General features: G+C 47.5%; 1 protein-coding gene across 5 annotated transcripts; it reads right to left on the reverse strand.

Moving 5' to 3' along the window:
- Nucleotides 1-150: 150 nt before the first annotated feature.
- Nucleotides 151-7735, reverse strand: CSTF1 (cleavage stimulation factor subunit 1). Of its 5 annotated transcripts, none has more exons than XM_078604719.1 (7): nt 7698-7718; nt 7122-7211; nt 5275-5456; nt 3747-4024; nt 3217-3414; nt 2142-2532; nt 151-1644 (listed from the first exon to the last, which is right to left on the reverse strand). In XM_078604719.1, the coding sequence occupies exons 3-7, from the start codon at nt 5447-5449 to the stop codon at nt 1385-1387; spliced, it is 1302 nt and encodes a 433-aa protein (XP_078460845.1). In that variant the 5' UTR covers nt 5450-5456; nt 7122-7211; nt 7698-7718; the 3' UTR covers nt 151-1384. The 5 variants fall into 5 exon arrangements, with proteins under 5 accessions (XP_078460845.1, XP_078460846.1, XP_078460843.1 ...); XM_078604720.1 differs by lacking the exon at nt 7698-7718 and adding an exon at nt 7652-7668; XM_078604717.1 differs by lacking the exon at nt 7122-7211 and having other exon boundaries at nt 7698-7735.
- Nucleotides 7736-12225: the final 4490 nt, after the last annotated feature.

Genomic DNA, 12225 nt, shown 5'->3' on the forward strand with positions numbered 1-12225 from the left:
TCATCCCAGGCATCACAGTAATTGTTCTTTTGTATAAAATTAGTTATGGAGTTAGCAATGTTGTGTTTGTAAGCGTTAAGCCACAGATTTCTGTGACAATGCATTTCCTGCCTTGTCTTGTAAAAATCACTTGTTAAGCAAGCCACCTGAAATGTTCCGGTAACGTGATTTAATTATTTATAAGCCACAAATCAACACAAGCAACAATGTTACCAACGTCATCAGCGAGGAGTGTGCTTTTACACCAAACACTTCTGAAGTTGGCTCAACAAATGTGGTTGCACCATTATGCTGAGCCCAGATTACAACTGTCCTAATGGTAGGAAGCCTCATTCATCTCAGTCAATACAGATGATTCTGAGTAGATGAGCACAGAGCTTCCATCTGAAATCATCGCATGTCAGACTTGAGTATTATTTGAAAATCAGCCGATAGAATTATAAGAGGATGCAGCTGAGACCACTGAGAATTTTATGAAATGGTCAGCAATAACTGAACAAAACCAATCTGCATTTAATTTTGCTGTTCAATCAATTTAGTCTGGCTTAGACACAAGAGCTAAAATGTGTAATGATATAGAACACATAACATACAACCACTCTGTATACAGCATAACACCTTGCCGTTCTATTCAAGGAACATAAACCATCATCACGCGAACTCCGGTCATCCTCGCAGCGGCTTTTGGCTAGCCATCGAATAAACACGGTCCCTGTATCGCGCGCTTTCAGATGCGCTTCTGCGGCCGTCAGAAACGATCTTCCTTCCGATATTAGGAAGCCACTGGAGCTATGCACGTTTAAATCATCTCGATTGAAAACTACTTTTTTTAGAACTGCTTTTTTGTGTTTAAATTGTCCTTCCCCTGCACCTCCGATTCACACGGTTGGCTACGTACGATACGAAAGAAGTTCAACATACATACATACATGAAAGTTCTGTGCAACAGCTTTCATCTTACACAGGCAGCTTCAAAGGTTTCTTGCTTGACTATAAGAGTGGAAGAAAAAAAAGTTCAAATGATGCCTTGCTCAAGAGCATTAAGTTGGTCATCATATCCTGTTTACAGCCATGAGCCAGTGATAGAAATGCCACATTCCCATGGTAGGAGGGAGTGAGCATATCCACACTATTTTGATTGACCTAAGAGGCATGATGGGCTGAGTCAACCCCCAACCAGGGTTTGAAATGAAAACCTTCACATTGAAATCTGCTCACTCTGCTGCTGATCCACCTGGCCAGGTCGGTGGAAGATAATAATAAAATCGAAATAACATCTTTAAAAAAGAACAACGCTATTAAAGCGATGCCGAGCCAATGGCGGTCAATGTCTGCTTGTTAACGTGTAAGGCAAGCGGCATGCGCCATCCGCTCGTTCACTCGCTCACTCGGTAGCAGCGCGGCGGTACCAGAAGCGAGCGCGGTAATCGTCGCTGCAGGTCATGAAGCCGGCACTGGTGGGCGAGTGGACGAGGCAGCGGACGGCATTGTTGTGGCCCAGCGAGAGGAGGTTCTTGCGCTCCGTGGTGCGGGAATCCCAGCAGCAGAGGCTGACTGTCCACTCGTCGGGGAAGAGCACGTAATCCTCGGTGTGGTTGAACACGGCCTGTGTGCGGTGAGTCTGCTTCCCGCTGAGGCCAGCGCCTTGCGGATGAGGTGCGTCAGGGGTCGGGGTTGTCAGGAGAAAGGTATTTATATATTCAAAATTATTGTATAAAGCCAATACAACTTTACATACACATTACCATGCCAACATGTAAGCGGGTGATGTGAGGCTACGGTATACATTTTTTTCAAGTTAAACACAGATTCTAGATTTGAAGCTTTCGTGACTGCAAGGATTCATACTCTTTGGTTTTTTCGGTAAAGTCACGTAGGTAAAAAATCTAATAAAATAAATGAAATTTAGTTTATTAGATTATTGATTTTATTTGATTTTTTACCTACGTGACTTTACCGAAAAAACCAAAGAGTATAAAAACAGATTGTTTTTGTCTTGCATTTCATGTCGCACAAGTATGAAAAAGCTAAATTGTTTCGTGGCTTGTGCAAGTGCAAAAAAATGCTTTTATAAATAAAATGACAATGAGCAATCGAGCATCAAGAGCATCATATCCACGTGTGCGCACCGACACACGTACCAGTGTAGGTGAGCAGTGCGCGCCCTGCCGACAGCTCCCAGAGGCGCACCATCGAGTCCTTGCCACTTGAGAGCACGTACTTGGCATTGCGCGAGAAGACCACGGAGCAGACGGGCGCCCCGCCGTGCGCGCGGTCGTACGTGGCCACGCAGCGGCTTGACACGCCGTCCCACAGCTTGATGGTGCCGTCGCGGCTGCAGGACACGTACGAGTTGGCCGTCGGGTTGTAGGCGACGCCCGTGACGGCGTCCGTGTGCTGGTCCGCGGGGTTGGGCGACACGTAGCACTCGCACGTCGTCACGTCGTACATCCGCAGCGTCGGGTGCCGTGTGCCCACCAGGAGGAAGTCACCCGCTGGGTGGAAGGCCAGGCAACGAAGCACCTCCGCCTCCTGCGGGGCGGCAAACATCAGCAAGGAGGAGGCCATCACGTGACCTTCGGTCATCCGAGCAGCAGCGGCAGCTTTTGGCTGGTCATCGACCAAAGACGGTCACCGCATCGGACGCTTTCAGATGCGCTTCTGCGGCCGTCTGGAATGCTCTTCCTTCCGGTAATAGGAAGCCACTGGAGCTATGCACTTTTAAATCATCTAGATTGATTAACTCATTTCTTTAGAACTGCTTTTTGTGTCAAGTTTGTTGTCCTTCCCCCACACCTCCGATTCGCACGGCTGGCTACGTACGGTGCGAAAGAAGTTCAAGATACATACACGGACTCACAGAGACCCACAGACTCGCACAGAGACCCATAGACTTACACAGAGACCCATAGACTCGCACAGAGACCCATAGACTTATACAGAGACCCATAGACTCTCACAAAAACTCATAGACTTACAGAGACCCATAGACTTACATAGAGACCCACCGAGATACAGAGGCAAAGTTCAACGACTGCTTGTGAAGTCACCACGCATGGGAATTAACGGCAAGCGGGGTGCTACACAACGTGAGACAGTGAGCTACGATGTATAGCGCATTTCCATCTGTTGTGTCGGTCAGCATTGTCCCATGTGCCGATGACCCCACCCGGTTGGGCGTTGTACAGAGATGCAGTGGGGTGCAGTGCCGCTTGCCTGCAGCGACTTGTACGCCCGTTTGACGGACGGCTTGGAGAAGTCGAAGAGCTTGAGCGAGTAATCGCGTGAGCCAGAGGCCAGGATCTGCTCGGTGGGGTGGAAGGCGAGGCAGGTCACCTCATCCGTGTGGTCGTAAAGCGTGCGGATCACCGGGTGGTTCTCCATGTTCTGCTGGGCTGTCTCGTTCATCATCACCTACGTCCGCACCACACCAACACCGTCAACGCCGTTCACAATGAGAATGTTTATTCAGACTGGAGAAATCTTATGAGCTATGAAGCTCTTTGTTCACATATGTCCAGGATGGGTGGGTCAGCAAGAGCATGGGCGCATGGGCGGGTCAACAAATTACAAACACAGGCACAGCTATCGCCATTATCGGTACCACCATTCATACCAACCGCACCACTCGTTGACCAAACATCAACACTAATAACCCTATGACCAAATAATAAAGACTGCACCGTGTCTTGTTACGTGTCTGAAGCTACGCTTGTGTTTAACACACACACAACCGCAATCCCGACCTCGATGGGCGTCGCACTCTTGGCCAGCATTCGCTCGGTGTCGAGGATCTTGATGGAAGCGTCGGCCGAGCCCGTGGCGATGAGCTGCCCATCGCGGCTGTAGGTGGCGGAGCGGCAGGGCCCCTTGTGCGACGTCACGTAGCACGTCTCGTACTCGCACGCCTCCGGCGAGCACGTCTGCACATCCGCGTCGAACTCCAGGTCCACCCCCGTCCCCGGCGCCACCATGTCCGAACGCCCCACCGGCCGGCTCGGGTTGGTGTCCTCTTGCTCCTTCCCTGCACCAGTCAATTATAATAAATGAGCACGAGTGCCTGAGGTCAACTTGGGAGAGACATTCACCAGGACAGGTCCTTTGAGGGCTTGCAAGGATGAACAGTTGTTCTACACCCAGTGCGGAAGAAATACCACGAGTGGATCTGCATCCTTTATTTGAGATAGAAATGTATTTTTAAATTTTGACTCAAAGCTTTCGTGACTGCAGGAATTCATATTCTTTGGGTCTTTCGGTAAAGTCACGTAGATGGGTTCAAAGAAAATAACAAAAAACTACGACGTTTCGATCGCAACACAAGCAGTCGTTATCAGGAAACGACCGCTTGTGTTGCGATAAATACGTCTTTGAACCTATCTACGTGACTTTACCGAAAGACCCAACGAATATTTCTAAATTATTCCCTTTTAATCTCAACTTTAGATGTTGCATATCATTACATAATTTACATCTTTAAAAAATGATCCTCAAGCTGTCCAAATTTAAAGCACAAAATATTTGATATTTATCTTCGGTCGAAATATTTTTCTACATAACTGACCGAGCCTATTTTGAAAGACTAGATGCACAAATTCGATTAAATGTTGCCATTTCACAACCGTGATTCTATTCATTAATCGATTATAATGTCTCATTTGTGCAGTTTGGCTCAATTATCTTTCAGAAAAACAGCATGTAATTTTCATATCATATACATAAATATCAACAAATCTCAATTACGCAATTTAATACACGAGCGATATTCATCCATGAACTGACGCATCGTTACACCGTTAGTAAGCATCCTTGTGAATGTACTAACATTGCAATGAACATAATACTTGTACGTGTGTCTTCTCTACCTTTTGACAAGCCGGAATCTACTCCTCCCAGGCTACAAAAAACAAAGACAAAGATCCCCCATATAGCCTTAACACTGTTGGGACAAGAGCTGTTAGCGAGTACCTATTAAGGCCGGCACAGCACACGAGGGTTGGTGGCCAGCACCAGGCTGGACCGCCTTTGTCTCCCCAGTGGCGATGTTTACACACTGCACCAGGTACTCATTTGAGGCTCAGTCGACCTAGGGGTGGCCCAGAACGGGTTCAGATAATCGTCACTGGTATTGGACATGAGCGGGAATCGAACTCGGGTCGCCGGGTTTGTAGCGCAGCACGCGAACCGCTACTCCACCGCTCCCCACGCACACATCTGCAGGCATCTCTGCAAGAGGAGTACAGCAGGGCCGTGCGAGCCTCCCAGCGTTGAGCCTACCGATCCGGGCGAGGTGGAGCAGCCTCTCGGAGGGCGGCACGGCGGGGCCCAGGTTCACGGCGCCGATGAGGGTGGCGGCGATGGCGGCGTGGCCGTCGTACAGCAGCTGGCTGATGATGAGGCGGTAGAGCTCCTCGCGGTCCCGCACCGTCGCCTTGTAGCCTCGCGTCGACATCGTGGCTCTGGCACGCACACGCAGTCAAGACCGCAAACGCCGTGAGACCACAGCCACGTGGAGTTGTGACGGGGACCGCAAGGTCCGTTCGATGCTCGACGAGTTGCATTGGCTTCCGGTTTGCCGAACTAATACATTATCATAAGGGGTCGCGCTCATTACACGCAAAGTGGTTGCACAAATGAACCACAATACGTCACTGATCTCGTCAAGGAGCATAAACCATCACGCGAATTCAGGCCATCCTCGCAGCAGCCTTTGGATGGCCATCGAACAAAGACGCATCAGGCGCTTTCAGATGTGTTTCTGCGGCCGTCTGGAACGCTCTTCCTTCCGATATTGGGAAGCCACTGGAGTTTTTAAATCTAGATTGAAAACTAATTTCTTTAGACCTGATTTTTGTTTAGTTTGTCCTTCCAGTGCGCTGCCTATCCTTGCCTACAGAACCCACTGAGCGACCTGCCATCCTTCATGGACTTCCGCCGACACATCTCACGTCTGCAAACGCAAGTTCGATCTCATCGCACACTTGGGCGCGCGCTCACTCTCTCCGTCTCTCTGTCTTGTCTGTCTCTTGGTGTCAGCGCCGTATTATCCAATAGGCCAGGGTAATCACTGTGCCAAGGGCCTCCGAAAACACATTTTGACCATGTTCTTTTTTGGTTTAACACGTAGGCTTTTACCGACACATGTATACAGGTAGTCTCCGAGTTACGATGGTCCGACTAGCGATATTTCGAACCTAACATCGTTCAAGTATGCAGACGACGGACAGAATCTTGGTGAGTACAGTCCAATATGATTCGTTACGATACGTTCAGTGCATGTTAAACGTTTTTATAGCAGATAGGATTGTTTCCTGAAAAAACTTTCTATGAAATTGCAGTTCATATAGGTAGGCTAAGAATTTACCTTGTTTTTTTACTTTACATTTTACTGTGCAATACAGTTTTGTAATGAATAAATACATACAGTATATAGTTTATACAGTACGGTACTGTAAATTGCTCTGTTTTGCTAAATTATCACCATTCTTTAAGACTCCTGGGTAGGCTAGGCCATCTTCGACTTACGATATTTTCAACTTACGATGGGGTCGTCGTAACGCATCTCCATCGTAAGTAGAGGACTACCTGTATTTACGCGTTCGAACCCAAAAACCTCTATTACGGATGTTTTGTTGTTGTTTTGTATGATTTAAAAAAAATGCAATCTAGATATCTTCTTGAATAAATATTTATATAGCAAGGATAGGCACAGTGTCTGTACAAAGAGGCAGTCATTTCAAACGGATTAATTTCAAAAGGCAAGAAATTATCACTGGAGATGAACTTTTCTAGATTTTTTTTCATTGCAAAATTAGCAGCAACATCTTCAAAAGGTGTTTTTCGCACAATCTCATTCTCAACAGAGAGTAGCAATGCAAGGGAAGACCAGGCAGCGGTGTTGTCCTATGGTTGTTTTAATCATCTTTAGCTGGGCAGTACCAACTGAAGCGAGTTATCACTGAAAGCCGACAAAACTTCTAGATTTGAAGTTTTCGTGACTGCAAGGATTCATACTCTTTGGTTTTTTTTAAACCGAAAACACCAAATAGTATGAAGCCTACAAAACAAATGCCTAGGGCCTTACAAGAAATCCGGCCCTGCTTGGTGTGATTGCAATCACGCACCTCTGTAATGCGACTTTTCTCACTTTAATACGGACAGGGGGTCATCTGCATTGAATACACGTGCTCTTTCGGCACACGCTTGTAATTACACTGTGAAAAACAAGACACGTGTATGAGTAAAACAAATAAACTGCAGCTTTACGAAAGAAAAGCTAACGTAGATTTTCTTCAAGATGTAACCATGCTGGGTCCGTGCCCTCTGCTGATCGGGTAACCCACAGCGACCTACAACACCCACGCGGCTTATCCCATAGAAATCCTAAATATATCCTAAATACAATCCCAGGTTCGATGCCTTCGTAGCCCCGGGAGCTGAGGGGGGGAGCTGAGGGGGGTAGAGGCCGCACCGACGGCGCGAGGCCTTCTAGGAAACACGTGGCCTAGCTCCGGCTGCACAGCGCCGCCGCCGCTGCCGCTCAATGAAAGTCGCCACTCGCCGCACCGCACGACACCCGCACGCAGCCACAGAGGAGAAGGAACAAGAACAACAACAACAGCAAGACAACAACAAACAACAAGAAGCAACACACCGCGCACACGTCTGGGACACTTTCGCGGGATCGGGGCTCAACTCACAATGCTGCTGGAGGGGAAGGCCGCTGGGTGGGGGTGGGGGGCGGGGTGCGCGCGTGACGTCACCCTCATGAATATTCACACCGTCATTAATATTTACGCCTCATGAATATTCACAAGCTCATTAACAGTTATCACTCATTACTATTTAAGACACATGAATATTCATATGTTCACATTCTCCGCCTGATGAAGACCGCTTGTGTTGCGATCGAAACGTCGTGGGTTTTTTGCTTTTATTTTTATTTATTTATTTCGTTGTTTTTCTTTTCCATCTACGTGACTTTACCAAAAGAACTAAGAATACAATATTCACACACCCGTGAATTTTCACGTTAATATTTAATGGTTCGCGCGGGGAGCGGTGGCGCAGTGGTTAGGAGATCGGTATCTTTCACCAAGTTTATCCGTGCTAATAGGAGGTATGTACTATATACAAAACCTGTAATCCCATTATAATGACAACTCGCCTTTTGCCCGTCCAAGGACGGGTGTATTGCAGTAAATCTGAAACTTGCGAAAAGCAGAGCGCGACGGAAGGCCGTAATAATAATATTCAAATATGCTCAAAATGTCCCCCCCAATATATTGTTATAAAATAATAATTGCTATGCTATGTAAATAAAAACAACAATTTGCTAAACCTTGGCCACAATATCTGGACTTGTCTTCATATAAATCAATGCATAGATTTCTGTTTATATGATTGTGGTTATGGTTGTACTTTATTTATCCCTAATCTCTGCCATTACATACAATGAAACAAGAAATGGTAAAAAGTTAAAACAGAGCAATGTAATACAATACCCTCTGAGACATTATTGTGAAAAATTAATAAAAAGTCCATCCCATGTGTTAGTGAATTTTTTAATTTTAGGCAGGAAATTCATTTTCAAACAGGGGCGGTTTCTTCATTAGGGCGATTGGGCGACGCACCACCAATGTCATTCAACCACAGAGTCACGCTAGCCGTCACTGTGCCTCTGGATATAGTCCAATCAGCGTCATGTCACGTTCTGTGGAGTACCGCCTCTTTTTGGGCGATTTCACTCCGGCTGAGAATCGCCCAGAGTGGTCCCATAGACTTACATTCAAAGATGTTTTTTTTCGAACGGGGGGCGCTGCAATGCATTCTCTATGGCTTCCGGGAGGGCTCGCACTAACGTGCTTACGTCATCATACGTAAGCACGTTTCAGTCAACAATTTTATTTGTCGCCACCTAGTGGAATCTTTAATAAAAGAAACTTGAGTGGATTGTATTAATAGTGAGTATAGAAACAAACAAGATGTATAGTAAAAGTCACTTTATTTTTCATTAATATTAAAGAAGTGAAGTTGCTTTTACATGCTTAAGCTGTTAATTTATCCTTTGCATGGGTGGACCTTATCCTTATAAATCATCCAGACATTTGCCCCCCCTGAGAGATTTTGCAGGAGCCGCCACTGTTTTCAAATGAAGATATTTTTTTGGGTTGGGACCCCCAGACCCCCTGGAAGATTTGGTCCCCCCCAATGTTGACTCCATGGCTACGGCCTTGCCGCGACGTGATATTCATTGCATCAATTCGTGTGCAATTTGTAAGGGCACGGTGACACAGACCTATTTCATGTAAAGGTTATAATCCCTTGTTCATCATGACGTCCTTTTTACTTTGATGTCTCAACAGCATGACGGAGATCGTGTGACGTGAGGGTTCTGCCTTTGCAGTGAGGGTTGTGAGTTGATGCCGAGGAGGGGATGGAGGCGCCTCGCCCCCCCCCCCCCCCCCATGTGGAGTGACGTCACCTGCTAATTATTATTAAGGGAGGGGGGTGTCCATTCGGAAGACGTCACCTCTTCATGATAATTAATGAGGGGGGCTGTTTGATGTGGAATGACGTCACTTGCTCATGATTATTAATGAGGTGGACTGGCCAACGTGGAGTGACATCACGCGCGGGACACACAGACATTATTTGCTCATTATAGTAGTAAATTATCAGTGCTGCCCACATTATTACAGACCAATTCAAACCTTGTTGGTCACGCCGTGCCCTTATAAATCTCAACGTTCATCCTACAAAGGCCCATCACAAGGGAGAAACACAACAAATATACACTTTTTGTGCCCGTATTGAAACGACTGTACACCGTATGGACCTGAACACTCAATTTCCCTGTACAAGAATACGGATAAACCGTGTGGGTTGACAGCGATGTTTTCGAATGTTGAACTTCTTTAGCACCGTATGTAGCCAACCGTGTTAGTATAGGGAGGTGCAGAGGGAAGGATAACGAACTAAACACAAAACGCAATTAAAAATAAATGATGTCTCGGTGTAGTTTTAAAGGTGCAATGCTCCCAGTGGCTCCCGAATATCAGAAGGAAGAACATTCCAGATGGCCGCGGAAGCAAGGCGTCTGAAAGCGCGCGCCACGCAATGCGGTGGTCATCTTTGTTCAATGATTCGCCAAAAGCCGCCGCCGCTGCTGCTGCAGCGAGGATGAGCGGAGTTCGCGTGATGATGGTTGATGCACCTTGACGAGATCGGCCAAGTGTTGTGGTTCGTTTGTGGTAAGCACTTGAGAAGAGTTGAGACCCAGCAAGGCTCCCCTGGACTAACACGCACTCAAGAGCCTGTTAACCGTATTTAATGCCAACAGTCAGGCCACGTGGAGCCTGACAAGTTACAATAATCACGCCCTCTCTTATTGTGGGCTGGGAGTAGTGGCCCAATGGTGAGCACGCTGCTCTCTGAACCCGGTCAACCGAGTTCGATTCCCGGCCAGCGACGTCTAACATGGCGCCGCGGTGGCTACGAGATGTTAACTACCTCGCCTGGTATGTAGGAGGTCGTGGGTTCGATCCCGACCCTGACGATGCCTGCTGTATATTTGGAGTTTGCGTGTCTCTCTCTCTCTCTCCACGTAGTCGCGTGGATTTTTCTCCCGGTCCTCCACTTTTCCCTCTCCACATTTATGATCAGCATGTATTTAAGAGTATTTGGCTGCGATACATTTCCACATGATAAGCCACTTCGTTGAGCTATCATTTGTAGCCAGCTCACCTTTGAAAGAGACACGTGATCTGGAGTCTCCACAGAGAGGCTCCCAGGTGGGGGGACTAGGGGGTGATCACGTGTCTGGGGAGAGCTCTCTAGATGGGATCGGGAGGGAGCTAGAAGGCTTCAGAAGGTGGGCGGGGCCAAGGGCGGAGCAGCCCCGACCGTCGGGGGATATAAGGCGGGCCCTAGGAGGGACGGGGTGGCTGCATTCTACAAGCTGGAAGCTCAACATCTCCAAGCTGGAAGCTCAACACCTACAAGCTGGAAGCTCAACATCTACAAGCTGGAAGCTCCACGTCTCAAGCTGGAAGCTCAACGTCTACAAGCTGGAAGCTCAACATCTACAAGCTGGAAGCTCAACATCTACAAGCTGGAAGCTCAACATCTACAAGCTGGAAGCTCAACACCTACAAGCTGGAAGCGCTGCATCTACAAGCTGGAAGCTCTACGTCTACAAGCGGGAAGCTCAACATCTACAAGCTGGAAGCTCAACATCTACAAGCTGGAAGCTCAACATCTACAAGCTGGAAGCTCAACACCTACAAGCTGGAAGCTCAACACCTACAAGCTGGAAGCTCCATGTCTACAAGCTGGAAGCTCCACGTCTACAAGCTGGAAGCTCAACACCTACAAGCTGGAAGCGCTACATCTACAAGCTGGAAGCTCCACGTCTACAAGCTGGAAGCTCAACATCTACAAGCTGGAAGCTCAACATCTACAAGCTGGAAGCTCTACATCTACAAGCTGGAAGCTCTACATCTACAAGCGGGAAGCTCAACACCTACAAGCTGGAAGCTCAACATCTACAAGCTGGAAGCTCTACGTCTACAAGCGGGAAGCTCAACACCTACAAGCTGGAAGCTCAACATCTACAAGCTGGAAGCTCAACATCTACAAGCTGGAAGCTAAACATCTACAAGCTGGAAGCTCAACACCTACAAGCTGGAAGCTCAACGTCTACAAGCTGGAAGCTCAACATCTACAAGCTGGAAGCTCCACGTCTACAAGCTGGAAGCTCAACACCTACAAGCTGGAAGCTCAACACCTACAAGCTGGAAGCTCAACGTCTACAAGCTGGAAGCTCAACACCTACAAGCTGGAAGCTCAACATCTACAAGCGGGAAGCTCAACACCTACAAACTGGAAGCTCAACATCTACAAGCGGGAAGCTCAACATCTACAAACTGGAAGCTCAACATCTACAAGCGGGAAGCTCAACATCTACAAACTGGAAGCTCTACATCTACAAGCTGGAAGCTCCACGTCTACAAGCTGGAAGCTCTACGTCTACAAGCTGGAAGCTCAACATCTACAAGCTGGAAGCTCAACATCTACAAGCTGGAAGCTCAACATCTACAAGCTGGAAGCTCAACATCTACAAGCTGGAAGCTCAACATCTACAAGCAGGAAGCTCAACACCTACAAGCTGGAAGCTCCACGTCTACAAGCTGGAAGCTCAACACCTACAAGCTGGAAGCTCTACAT

This window comes from Lampetra planeri, chromosome 23 (assembly GCF_965212315.1).
Source record: "Lampetra planeri chromosome 23, kcLamPlan1.2.h2, whole genome shotgun sequence".
Taxonomy (NCBI): domain Eukaryota; kingdom Metazoa; phylum Chordata; class Hyperoartia; order Petromyzontiformes; family Petromyzontidae; genus Lampetra; species Lampetra planeri.

What these genes read in the sequence shown, in the direction of transcription:
- CSTF1 (XM_078604717.1), bottom strand. Translation starts at nt 5,449, where the DNA reads ATGTCGACGCGAGGCTACAAGGCGACGGTGCGGGACCGCGAGGAGCTC. An exon ending in AGAGTGCGACGCCCATCGAG is followed by an intron (nt 3,415 to 3,746) that starts GTCGGGATTGCG and finishes GTGCGGACGTAG; the next exon opens with GTGATGATGAACGAGACAGC. An exon ending in GGGCGTACAAGTCGCTGCAG is followed by an intron (nt 2,533 to 3,216) that starts GCAAGCGGCACT and finishes GCCGCCCCGCAG; the next exon opens with GAGGCGGAGGTGCTTCGTTG.